The sequence below is a fragment of the Pseudophryne corroboree genome, chromosome 5 (assembly GCF_028390025.1).
Source record: "Pseudophryne corroboree isolate aPseCor3 chromosome 5, aPseCor3.hap2, whole genome shotgun sequence".
NCBI lineage: Eukaryota > Metazoa > Chordata > Amphibia > Anura > Myobatrachidae > Pseudophryne > Pseudophryne corroboree.
The window spans coordinates 102,193,107-102,206,642 of record NC_086448.1 but is presented as its reverse complement, the minus strand read 5'-3'; the positions used below and the strand labels follow the sequence as shown (position 1 = coordinate 102,206,642).

Genomic DNA, 13,536 nt, shown 5'->3' with positions numbered 1-13,536 from the left:
GCTGGAAGGACGCTCCCCAGGCTCTCCCCTGCAGTATCCTGTACAAGTAGGGTAAAAAAGAGAGGGGGGCACATAAATTTAGGCGCAAATAAGATATAAGCAGCTATTGGGAAAAATCACTCAGTATAGTGTAAATCCCTGTGTTATATAGCGCTGTGGTGTGTGCTGGCATACTCTCTCTCTGTCTCCCCAAAGGACTTTGTGGGGTCCTGTCCTCAGTCAAAGCATTCCCTGTGTGTGTGCGGTGTGTCGGTACGGCTGTGTCGACATGTTTGATGAGGAGGGTTACGTGGAGGCGGAGCAAGGGCAGATAAGTGTGGTGTCGCCCCCGACGGGGCCGACACCGGATTGGATGGATATGTGGAACTGTCTTAACAGACAGTGTTAACTCCTTACATAAAAGGTTCGATGACGCAGCAGCCTTGGGACAGCCGGGATCTCAGCCCGCGCCTGCCCAGGCGGCTCAGAGGCCATCAGGGGCTCATAAACGCCCGCTAGCTCAGATGGTAGACACAGATGTCGACACAGAGTCTGACTCCAGTGTAGATGAGGATGAGACAAATGCACAGTCTACAAAAGCCATCCGATGCATGATTACTGCAATGAAAAATGTATTGCACATTTCTGATATTAACCCGGTTACCACCAAGAAGGGTATTATGTTTGGGGAGAAAAAGCAGCCAGTGACTTTTCCCCCATCTGATGAATTAAATGAATTGTGTGAGGAAGCGTGGAGTTCCCCCGATAAGAAACTAGTGATTTCTAAGAGGTTACTGATGGCGTACCCTTTCCCGCCAACGGACAGGTTACGTTGGGAAACATCCCCTAGGGTGGACAAGGCGCTCACACGCTTATCAAAAAAGGTGGCACTGCCGTCTCAGGATACGGTCGCCTTAAAGGAACCTGCGGATAGAAAGCAGGAAGCTATCCTGAAGTCTGTGTATACACACTCAGGTACTATACTGAGACCTGCTATTGCTTCAGCATGGATGTGTAGTGCTGCAGCCGCATGGTCTGATTCCCTGTCAGACAACATTGATTCCCTCGACAGGGATACTATTTTGCTAACCATAGAACATATAAAAGACGTTGTCTTATATATGCGGGATATATATGCGGGATGCACAGAGGGACATTTGCCTGCTGGCATCTAGAATTAATGCAATGTCCATTTCTGCAAGGAGAGTATTATGGACTCGGCAGTGGACAGGTGATGCTGATTCTAAAAGACACATGGAGGTTTTGCCTTATAAGGGTGAGGAATTGTTTGGGGACGGTCTCTCGGACCTCGTATCCACGGCAACAGCCGGGAAGTCAGCTTTTTTACCTCAGGTTCCCTCACAGCCTAAGAAAGCACTGTATTATCATGTACAGTCCTTTCGGCCTCAGAAAGGCAAGCGGATCAGAGGCGCATCCTTTCTGCCCAGAGGCAGGGGTAGAGGAAAGAAGCTGCACCAGGCAGCCAGTTCCCAGGAACAAAAATCCTCCCCCGCTTCCTCTAAGTCCACCGCATGACGCTGGGGCTCCACAGGCGGAGCCGGGTGCGGTGGGGGCACGTCTCCGAAACTTCAACAACCAGTGGGTTCGCTCACAAGTGGATCTCTGGGCTGTACAAATTGTGTCTCAGGGATACAAGCTGGAGTTCGAGGCGACTCCCCCTCGCCGTTACCTCAAATCAGCCTTGCCAGCTGCTCCCAGGGAAAGGGAGGTAGTACTGGTGGCAATTCACAAGCTGTACCTCCAGCAGGTGATAATCAAGATTCCCCTCCTTCAACAGGGACGGGGTTACTATTCCACAATGTTTGTGGTACCGAAACCAGACGGTTCGGTGAGACCCATTCTGAATTTAAAATCCTTGAACACTTATATAAGGAAGTTCAAGTTCAAAATGGAATCGCTCAGGGCGGTTATTGCAAGCCTGGAAGAGGGGGATTTTATGGTGTCGCTGGACATCAAGGATGCTTACTTGCATGTCCCCGTTTACCCACCTCACCAGGAGTACCTCAGGTTTGTGGTACAGGATTGTCATTACCAATTCCAGACGTTGCCGTTTGGTCTGTCCACGGCACCGAGAGTATTTACCAAGGTAATGGCCGAAATGATGATACTCCTTCGGAAAAAGGGAGTTATAATTATCCCGTACTTGGACGATCTCCTTATAAAGGCGAGGTCCAGAGAGCAGTTGTTAGTCAGCGTAGCACTCTCTCAGGAAGTGTTGCAACAGCACGGCTGGATTCTGAATATCCCAAAGTCGCAGCTGATTCCTGCGACGCGTCTGCTCTTCCTGGGCATTATTCTGGACACAGAACAGAAGAAGGTGTTTCTCCCGGTGGAGAAGGCCCAGGAATTGTCATCTCTGGTCAGGGACCTCCTGAAACCAAAACAGGTGTCGGTGCATCACTGCACACGAGTCCTGGGAAAGATGGTGGCTTCTTACGAAGCAATTCCCTTCGGCAGGTTCCATGCAAGGATCTTTCAGTGGGATCTGTTAGACAAATGGTCCGGATCGCATCTTCAGATGCATCGGTTGATCACCCTGTCCCCAAGGGCCAGGGTGTCTCTGCTGTGGTGGCTGCAGAGTGCTCATCTTCTCGAGGGCCGCAGATTCGGCATACAGGACTGGGTTCTGGTGACCACGGACGCAAGCCTCCGAGGATGGGGGGCAGTCACTCAGGGAAGGAACTTCCAAGGACAGTGGTCAAGTCAGGAGACTTCACTACACATAAATATACTGGGCCATTTACAACGCCCTGAGTCAAGCAGAGCCTCTGCTTCAAAACCAACTAGTGCTGATTCAATCAGACAACATCACGGCGGTCGCCCATGTAAACCGCCAGGGCGGCACAAGAAGCAGGATGGCGATGGCAGAAGCCACAAGGATTCTCCGATGGGCGGAAAATCATGTGCTAGCACTGTCAGCAGTGTTCATTCCGGGAGTGGACAACTGGGAAGCAGACTTCCTCAGCAGGCATGACCTCCACCCGGGAGAGTGGGGACTTCATCCAGAAGTCTTCACGCAGATTGTAAACTGTTGGGAACGGCCACAGGTGGACATGATGGCGTCCCACCTCAACAAAAAGCTAAAAAAATATTGCGCCAGGTCAAGGGACCCTCAGGCGATAGCTGTGGACGCACTAGTGACACCGTGGGTGTACCAGTCGGTTTATGTGTTCCCTCCTCTTCCTCTCATACCCAAGGTACTGAGGATAGTAAGTAAGAGAGGAGTAAGAACTATACTCATCGTTCCGGATTGGCCAAGAAGAACTTGGTACCCAGAACTACAAGAAATGATCTCAGAGGACCCATGGCCTCTGCCTCTCAGACAGGACCTGTTACAGCAGGGGCCGTGTCTGTTCCAAGACTTACCGCGGCTGCGTTTGACGGCATGGCGGTTGAACGCCGAATCCTAACGGAAAAGGGCATTCCGGATGAAGTGATTCCTACGCTGATAAAGACTAGGAAAGACGTGACAGCACAACATTATCACCGTATATGGCGAAAATATGTTGCTTGGTGTGAGGCCAGGAAGGCCCCTACAGAGGAATTCCAGCTGGGTCGATTCCTGCACTTCCTACAGTCAGGAGTGACTATGGGCCTAAAATTAGGATCCATAAAGGTCCAGATTTCGGCCCTATCTATTTTCTTTCAAAAAGAACTGGCTTCACTGCCTGAAGTTCAGACGTTTGTTAAGGGAGTGCTGCATATTCAGCCCCCTTTTGTGCCTCCAGTGGCACCTTGGGATCTTAACGTTGTGTTGGATTTCCTGAAATCCCACTGGTTTGAGCCACTTAAGACCATGGAGCTAAAATATCTCACGTGAAAAGTGGTCATGCTTTTGGCCTTGGCTTCGGCTAGGCGTGTGTCAGAATTGGCGGCTTTGTCATGTAAAAGCCCTTATCTGATCTTCCGTATGGACAGGGCAGAATTGAGGACTCGTCCCCAATTTCTCCCTAAGGTGGTATCAGCGTTTCATTTGAACCAACCTATTGTGGTGCCTGCGGCTACTCGGGACTTGGAGGACTCCAAGTTACTGGATGTAGTCAGGGCTTTGAAAATCTATGTAGCCAGGACGGCTGGAGTCAGGAAAACTGACTCGCTGTTTATCCTGCATGCACCCAACAAGCTGGGTGCTCCTGCTTCAAAGCAAACTATTGCGCGCTGGATCTGTAACACGATTCAGCAAGCTCATTCTGCGGCAGGATTGCCGCATCCTAAATCGGTAAAAGCCCATTCCACAAGGAAGGTGGGCTCTTCTTGGGCGGCTGCCCGAGGGGTCTCGGCTTTACAGCTTTGCCGAGCTGCTACTTGGTCGGGTTCAAACACATTTGCTAAGTTCTACAAGTTTGATACCCTGGCTGAGGAGGACCTTGTGTTTGCTCATTCGGTGCTGCAGAGTCATCCGCACTCTCCCGCCCGTTTGGGAGCTTTGGTATAATCCCCATGGTCCTTACGGAGTTCCCAGCATCCACTAGGACGTCAGAGAAAATAAGAATTTACTCACCGGTAATTCTATTTCTCGTAGTCCGTAGTGGATGCTGGGCGCCCGTCCCAAGTGCGGACTCTCTGCAATACATGTATGTAGTTATTGCTTAACTAAAGGGTTATTGTTATGAGCCATCTGTTACTGAGGCTCAGTTGTCGTTCATACTGTTAACTGGGTATAGTTATCACAAGTTGTACGGTGTGATTGGTGTGGCTGGTATGAGTCTTACCCTGGATTCCAAATCCTTTCCTTGTTGTGTCAGCTCTTCCGGGCACAGTTTCCTTAACTGAGGTCTGGAGGAGGGGCATAGAGGGAGGAGCCAGTGCACACCAGATAGTACCTAATCTTTCTTTTAGAGTGCCCAGTCTCCTGCGGAGCCCGTCTATTCCCCATGGTCCTTACGGAGTTCCCAGCATCCACTACGGACTACGAGAAATAGAATTACCGGTGAGTAAATTCTTATTATCCCTTCTCCAGGCTTAGTACATCTGCCCCATTGATGTTTATCGCATGCCTTGCTGTTGATTCTTTCTGCCATTTTTCCTGATAGGTGTATGACGGTGAAACCAGTGATGCCCGTCTTCTTGCAACTCTCTGTGGAAGCCAACTTCCCGGTGTAATTACATCTACTCAGAGCATCATGTTTGTCCGCCTGCGGTCTGATCACAGTGGGCAGCATAAAGGCTTCAGCGCCCGCTTTAGTGAAGGCAAGAATCTCTCATTTTCCGCTAATATTCACTTTTCTTATAGCCTTTACTAATAATTTTGGACCAGACTAAGGGGTCTATTTACTAAGCCTTGGATGGAGATAAAGTGGACGGAGATAAAGTACCAGCCAATCGGCTCCTGTTATGTCACACGCTGTGTTTAAAAAATGACAGGAGGTGATTGGTTGGTACTTTATCTCCTTCCATTTTATCTCCATCCAAGGCTTAATAAATAGACCCCTAAATAACCAGTGATGCCCTTTTATTCATATTCAATTCTGCTGTATATGCATTCATTATTGTATCACAAAAACTAAAATTAGGGGAAAAATAGGTGAAAAGTTCCAGGACAACTTCATATATCTTTCCATAACATTGCATTTATTTATGTTGGGCAATTCAGGCTTCATTTTGTTTATGAAGGGATTACTTATCACTTTATTGAAACAATTTTGCTGCATCCTACAGTTGTTATTGCTACAGAGATAATGCAAAGTTTAATATTCAACACCCAACTCCAGTTTAGTAAACTTTTAGAATGCAGTAACTTCTGGTATCCGACTCAGACCTTATTTCCAGTTTTTATTCGATTTTTTTTTTCCACTTGTTACATCGGATATTGGTGGTCATTCCGAGTTGTTCGCTCGCTAGCTGCTTTTAGCAGCATTGCACACGCTAGGCCGCCGCCCTCTGGGAGTGTATCTTAGCTTAGCAGAATAGCGAACGAAAGATTAGCAGAACTGCTACTAAATAATTCCTTGCAGTTTCTGAGTAGCTCCAGACCTACTCACAGATTGCGATCAGCTCAGTCCGTTTAGTTCCTGGTTTGACGTCACAAACACGCCCTGCGTTCGGCCAGCCACTCCCCCATTTCTCCAGACACTCCTGCGTTTTTGCCTGACACGCCTGCATTTTTTAGCACACTCCCGGAAAACGCTCAGTAACCACCCAGAAACACCCACTTCCTGTCAATCACTCACCGATCAGCAGTGCGACGGAAAAGCGCCGCACGAACAACAGCAAAACTGCAAAGCTTTAAGTTAAATAACTAAGCGCATTCGCGCTGCGTACCATGCGCATGCGCATTTAGCAGCAAATCGCAGCATAGCGAAAATCGGCAACGATCGAACAACTCGGAATGACCACCATCAGCATTTGCAAAAACGTGTTCTTATAAATTGGGGGTATATGCAATAATTAGTAAGAGCACATCTCTTTGAAGTTTTTTAGTACACCGTACAGGATAAATAGGATGTATTACAATAGTTTCAAATTTTGCAATGATGCTTTATACCATAATAAGTAATAATACTACTGATGGTCTGACCTCGTTGTATTTCCTCCCTGTGTTTGATAGCATGTGGAAGCACTATTACAACTGCGTCTATTGGCGGAGTTATTTCCTCTCCATTATATCCAGCCAAGTACCCAAACAATCAGAACTGTACATGGATTATCCAAGCCCAGGATCCTTGTAAGTGACTCATTAGTCTGTCTGCTGTTGTTTTGTTGTTGTTGTTGTTGTTGTTGTTGTTGTTGTTGTTGTTGATTTGTCTTATATTACAGTATGGGGGGATTTTGAATAAAAGTCTTCAAGATGATGTCTGGTTTATATCCACAAATATAAATTAATTAAGGAAGGTGCCATTGCACTTACCTATAGAAGTGGGGGGATATTTGTGATGCTCCCCACCCAGTGGCGCACCCAGGGGGGGTTTCCGAGTACCCAGAAACCCCCCTCCACTAAAAAAAAAAAAAAAAATTTTTTTTTTTTTTTTTTTTTTTTTTTTTAAGCTGCATGAGTATTATTAATGACTGTCTAGCGTCCTCTGCAGCCTGCTGTCTTCCTGGTGGCACTTGCAAGTGCAATAAAAGTTTACTTTTTTTTAATTATAGTACATATATATCCATGTGCCTACATATATACACATGTATATACATACATACGTACGTACGTACGTACATACATATAAACACACACACACACACACACATATGATATATATATATATATATATATATATATATATACATGTGTATATATATGTGTACTGTATGTGTGTATATATATATATATATATTTCTCTAACGTCCTAGTGGATGCTGGGGACTCCGTCAGGACCATGGGGAATAGCGGGCTCCGCAGGAGACAGGGCACATCTAAAAAGCTTTTTAGGTCACATGGTGCGTACTGGCTCCTCCCCCTATGACCCTCCTCCAAGCCTCAGTTAGGTTTTTGTGCCCGTCCGAGAAGGGTGCAAACTGGATGGCTCTCTTAAGGAGCTGTTTAGTAAAGTTTTTTTTTAGGTTTCTAATCAGTGATTCCTGCTGGCGACAGGATCACTGCAACGAGGGACTTAGGGGAGAGACTTGCAACTCACCTGCGTGCAGGAGGATTGAAGTTTTAGGCTACTGGACACTGAGCTCCAGAGGGAGTCGGAACACAGGTCAGCCTGGGGTTCGTCCCGGAGCCGCGCCGCCGATCCCCCTTACAGACGCTGAAGAAAGACGGCGGAACGGAGGTCCGGAAACAGGCGGCAGAAGACTTCACAGTCTTCAGAGAGGTAGCGCACAGCACTGCAGCTGTGCGCCATTGTTGCTACACGGCTCACTGACACGGTCACGGAGGGTGCAGGGCGCTGCTGGGGGCGCCCTGGGCAGCAATATAAATACCTATTTGGCAAATAAATACATCACATATAGCCATTAAGGCTATATGTATGTATTTAACCCAGGCCAGGTTTCCTAATAACCGGGAGAAAAGCCCGCCGTGAAAGGGGCGGAGCTTATTCTCCTCAGCACTCAGCGCCATTTTCCTGACCAGCTCCGCTGGTGAGGAAGGCTCCCACTCTCCCCTGCACTACAGAAACAGGGTTAAAGAGAAGGGGGGCATAAATTGGCGATATAATTATATATTAAGAGCCCATATATAGAAACAACACCTTCTAGGGTTGTTATATACATTATGGCGCTTTTGGTGTGTGCTGGCAAACTCTCCCTCTGTCTCCCCAAAGGGCTAGTGGGTCCTGTCCTCTATCAGAGCATTCCCTGTATGTGTGTGCTGTAGGTCGGTACGTGTGTGTCGACATGTATGAGGAAAATGTTGGTGAGGAGACGGAGAAAATTGCCTGTAATGGTGATGTCACTCTCTAGGGAGTCGACACCAGAATGGATGGCTTACTTATGGAATTACGTGATAATGTCAACACGCTGCAAGCCGGTTGACGACATGAGACAGCCGGCGGACAAATTAGTATCGGTCCAGGCGTCTCAGACACCGTCAGGGGCTTGTAAAAACGCCCATTTACCTCAGTCGGTCGACAGACACTGACACGGACACTGACCCCAGTGTCGACGGTGAAGAAACAAACGTATTTCTCTGACGTCCTAGTGGATGCTGGGTACTCCGTAAGGACCATGGGGTATAGACGGGCTCCGCAGGAGACTGGGCACTCTTAAAAGAAAGATTAGGTACTATATCTGGTGTGCACTGGCTCCTCCCTCTATGCCCCTCCTCCAGACCTCAGTTAGTATCTGTGCCCGGCCAGAGCTGGATGCACCCTAGGGGCTCTCCTGAGCTTCCTAGAAAAGAAAGTATTTGTTAGGTTTTTTATTTCCAGTGAGATCTGCTGGCAACAGACTCACTGCTACGTGGGACTGAGGGGAGAGAAGCGAACCTACCTGCTTGCAGCTAGCTTGTGCTTCTAAGGCTACTGGACACCATTAGCTTCAGAGGGATCGAACACAGGCCCAGTCCTCGGTCGTCCGGTCCCGGAGCCGCGCCGCCGTCCCCCTTGCAGAGCCAGAAGAACGAAGAGAAGTTGAAAATCGGCGGCTGAAGACTCCGGTCTTCATTAAGGTAGCGCACAGCACTGCAGCTGTGCGCCATTGCTCCCTTAGCACACCACACACTCCGGTCACTGATGGGTGCAGGGCGCTGGGGGGGGGCGCCCTGGGCAGCAATTAGATTACCTTACTTGGCGAAAAGCACATAATACAGTCTGATAAACTGTATATGTGCATTAACCCCCGCCATTAAAGTACATAAAAGGACAAGCCCGCCGCTGAGGGGGCCGGGCCTTCTTCACAGCACACCGGCGCCATTTTCTCTTCACAGCTCAGCTGGAAGGAAGCTCCCCAGGCTCTCCCCTGCAGTATCCTGGTACACAAAGGGTAAAAAAGAGAGGGGGGGCACATAAATTTAGGCGCAAAACTGTGTATATAAGCTGCTATAGGGGAAAAATCACTCAGTATAGTGTACATCCCTGTATTATATAGCGCTGTGGTGTGTGCTGGCATACTCTCTCTCTGTCTCTCCAAAGGGCCTGGTGGGGGAACTGTCTTCAAATAGAGCATCCCCTGTGTGTGTGGTGTGTCGGTACGCGTGTGTCGACATGTCTGAGGTAAAAGGCTCCTCTAAGGAGGTGATAGAGCGGATATGTGTATGGGAGGGTGTCTCCGTCGACAACGCCGACACCTGTTTGGATATGTGTAAGTGCTGAGGTAAAATTATTGCACAAAAGGTTAGGGAACAGAAAGGAAATCTATCCTGGTCTGTCCCTATGTCACAGAGACCTTCAGAGTCTCTCTATGTTCACTATCCAAAATAACAAAGTATCGACACGGAGTTTAACTCCACTGTCGACTACGATAATGCAAAGTTACAGCCAAGAGGGCTAAAAGATAGTCAATATATGATTATTGGAATAAAAGATGATTTGCATATCACTGATGACTCATCTGTCCCTGACACGAGAGTACACATGTTAAGGGGAAGAATGCTGAGGTAAATTTCCCTCCTCTCATGAGGAAAAAGAGCGGGAATCTCCAGACAAGAGACTGCAGCTTCCCACAAGAGAATTCTCAGGCTGTATCCTTTCCCCACTAGGGCCAGGATGTGTTGAGAATCTTCCCCTTGGGTGTCCTGTTTGCACTAGCTATTCTCAGGGATCCTGCAGATAGTGTGCACATTCTAGTATACTACCCAGACCGGCGATTGTGTCGGCATGGGTTTATAGCGCTGTGGCAGCGTGGACAGGTATCTTATCAGCAGAGATTGAGACCCTAGTATGCATATAAATATTTTAAGATGCTGTCTTAAGTGATAGATATATAATTATAAAGCATGCCCAAAGGGACATGAGTATACTGGGTCCTAGAGACAAAAGCTATGTCGATTTCTGCTTGACGTGTCCTGTAGAATATACATTGGAGAGATGATGCCGACTTAAGAGGCATATGGAAGGCTGAGGATTGTGTGGAGAAAGGTTCTCGGGCCTGGTCTCCACAGCTATAGCTGGTAATTCGGATATTTTGCCTTATATTCCTGCACAGCCTAGGAAAGCACGACATTATTAAATGCAGCTTTTCGAATAAAGAAACAAGAAAGTCTGAGGTGCGTCCTTTCTTGTCAGAGCCGGGGGAAGAGGAAAGAAGCTGTACAACACAGCTAGTCCCCAGGAACAGAATCCTCCCCGGCCTCTACAAAAATCCACCGCATGTCGCTGGGGCTCCACAGGCGGAGCTAGGCCCGGTGGGGACACGCCTTCGTAAGTTCAGCCACAAGTGGGTTCACTCCCTGTTAGATCCCTGGGCAATAGAAATTGTATCGCAGGGATACAGGCTGGACTGTGAGAAGATGCCCCCTCACCGAGGACCCTGCGGGCTTCCCCCCAAGAGAGGGAGCCAGTGTTAACTGCAATTCGTAAATTGTATCTTCAACAGGTGGTGGTCAAGGGTCCCCTCCTTCAACAAGAGGGTGTTATTATTCGACCATGTTATAATCCCAAAACCAGACGGTTCGGTTAGACCCATATTGTATTAAAATCCCTGAACATATACCTGAAAAGGTTCAGGTTCAAGATGGAATCGCTAAGAGCGGTCATTGCAAGCCTGAAATGAATCGGGACATAAGGGATGCATACCTTCGTGTCCCCATTTATCCACCTCATCAGGCGTACCTCAGAATTGCGGTACGGGATTGTTATTACCAATTTCACCAAGGTAATGGCGGATATGATGGTGCTCCTGCGGAAGCAAGGTGTCACTATTATCGCATACTTGGATGATCACCTCATAAAAGCGAGATCAAGAGAGCAGTTGCTGGACAGCGTATCACCTTCTCTGGAAGTGAAACGGCAACACGACTGGATTCTATATATTCCGAAGTCGCAGTTGGTTCCTACAGCTCATCTGCCTCTCCTAGGCATGATCCTAGACACAGACCAGAAGAGGGTTTATCTCCCGATAGAGAGAGCTCAGGAGCTCATGACACTGGTCAGGAATCCATTGAAAACCAAAACAGGTGTCAGTGCATCACTGCACTCGAGTCCTGGGAAGGATGATGGCATCATACGAGGCCATCCCCTTCGGCTGGTTCCATGCAAGGACAATGGAACTTACTGGACAAGTGGTCCGGATCACATCTTCAGATGCAGGGCCAGGGTGTCTCTACTGTGGTGGCTGCGGAGTGCTCACCTTCTCGAGGGCCGCAGATTCGGCATTCAGGACTGGGTCCTGGTGACCACGGATGCAAGCCTCCGAGGGTGGGGGGCAGTTACACAGGGAAGAAAATTCCAAGGTTTGTGGTCAAGCCAACAGACTTGCCTTCACATCAATATCCTGGAACTAAGGGCCATATACAACGCCTTAAGTCAAGCGGAGTTCCTGCTTCGCGACCAACCGGTTCTGATCCAGTCAGACCGCAGGGGCTCATGTAAACCGCCAGGGCGGCACAAGGAGCAGGGTGGCGAGTGTAGAAGCCACCAGAATTCTTCGCTGGGCGGAGAATCAAGTAAGCGCACTGTCAGCAGTGTTCATTCCGGGAGTGGACACGACCTCTACCCGGGAAAGTGGTGACTTCATCAGGAAGTCTTCACGCAGTTTTGCAAATTGATGGAAACTGCCTCAGGTGGACTACATGGCGTCCCACCTCAATAAAAAGATAAAAAAGGTTTTACGCTGGGTCAAGGGACTCTCAGGCGATAGCTGTGGTCGCACTAGTAACACCGTGGGTGTTCCAGTCGGTCTATATATTCCCTCCTCTTCCTCTCAGACCCAAGAGCTGAGAATTGTAATAAACGGAGGAGTGTGAACAATATTCTTTGCTCCGGATTGGCCAAGAAGGACTCGGTACCCGGAACTGCAAGAAATGCTCTCAGAGGACCCATGGCCTCTGCCTCTCAGTCAGGACATGTTGCAACAGGGACCCTGTCTGATCCAAGACTTACCGCGGCTGCGTTGGACGGCATGGCGGTTGAACGCCGGATCCTAGCGGTAAAGGGCATTCCGGATGCAGTTATTCCTACGCTGATAAAGGCTAGGAAAGACGTGACAGCAAGACTTTTTCACTGTATATGGCGAAAATAGGTTGCTTGGTGTGTGGCCGGGAAGGCTCTACAGAGGAATTCCAGGGGGGTCGATTCCTGCACTTCCTACAGTCAGTGACTATGGGCCTAAAATTAGGATCCATAAAGGCCAAGATTTCGGCCCTATCCCTTTTTCTCTCAAAAAGAACTGGCTTCACTGCCTGAAGTTCGGACGTTGTTACAGGGGTGCTGCATATTCAGCCCCTTTTGTGCCTCCAGTGGCACCTTGGGATCTTAACGTGTGTTGGATTCCTAAAATCCCACTGGTTTGAGCCAGCTAAGACCGTGGAGCTAAAATATCTCACGTGGAAAGTGGTCATGCTTTTGGCCTTAGCTTGGACTAGGCGTGTGTCAGAATTGGCGGCTTTGTCATGTAAAACCCATATCTGATCTTCCATATGGAAAGGGCAGAATGGAGGACTCGTCCCCAATTTCTCCCTAAGGTGGTATCATCGTTTTCATTTGAACCAACCTATTGTGGTGCCTGCAGCTACTAGGGACTTGGAGGATTCCAAGTTGCTGGACGTAGTCCGGGCCCTGAAACTTTGTTTCCAGGACGGCTAGAGTCAGAAAAACTGACTCGCTATTTATCCTGCATGCACCCAACAAGCTGGGTGCTCCGGCTTCAAAGCAGACTATTGCTCGCTGGATCTGTAGCACGATTCAGCTTGCACATTCTGCGGCTGGACTGCCGCATCCTAAATTAGTAAAAGCCCATTCCACGAGGAAGGTGGGCTCTTCTTGGGCGGCTGCCCGAGGGGTCTCGGCTTTACAACTTTGCCGAGCTGCTACTTGGTCGGGTTCAAACACTTTTGCAAAATTCTACAAGTTTGATACCCTGGCTGAGGAGGACCTTGAGTTTGCTCATTCGGTGCTGCAGAGTCATCCGCACTCTCCCGCCCGTTTGGGAGCTTTGGTATAATCCCCATGGTCCTTACGGAGTACCCAGCATCCACTAGGACGTCAGAGAAAATAAGAA

The 13,536-nt window shown here is 48.6% G+C and overlaps 2 protein-coding genes across 2 annotated transcripts in view; both read left to right on the top strand.

Annotated features, from left to right (window-relative positions):
• The window catches only part of CUBN (cubilin), a 729,033-nt gene that overhangs the window by 435,648 nt on the left and 279,849 nt on the right, over positions 1 to 13,536 (top strand). The gene's annotated exons all lie outside the window — the stretch shown is intronic.
• Positions 1 to 13,536, top strand: part of LOC134928700 (cubilin-like) — a 73,780-nt gene that overhangs the window by 22,848 nt on the left and 37,396 nt on the right. Inside the window, exons 2-3 of the mRNA XM_063924717.1 lie at positions 5,034 to 5,190; positions 6,548 to 6,664. Coding sequence (XP_063780787.1) covers positions 5,034 to 5,190; positions 6,548 to 6,664 — 274 coding nt within the window. The remainder of the gene's footprint in view (positions 1 to 5,033; positions 5,191 to 6,547; positions 6,665 to 13,536) is intronic.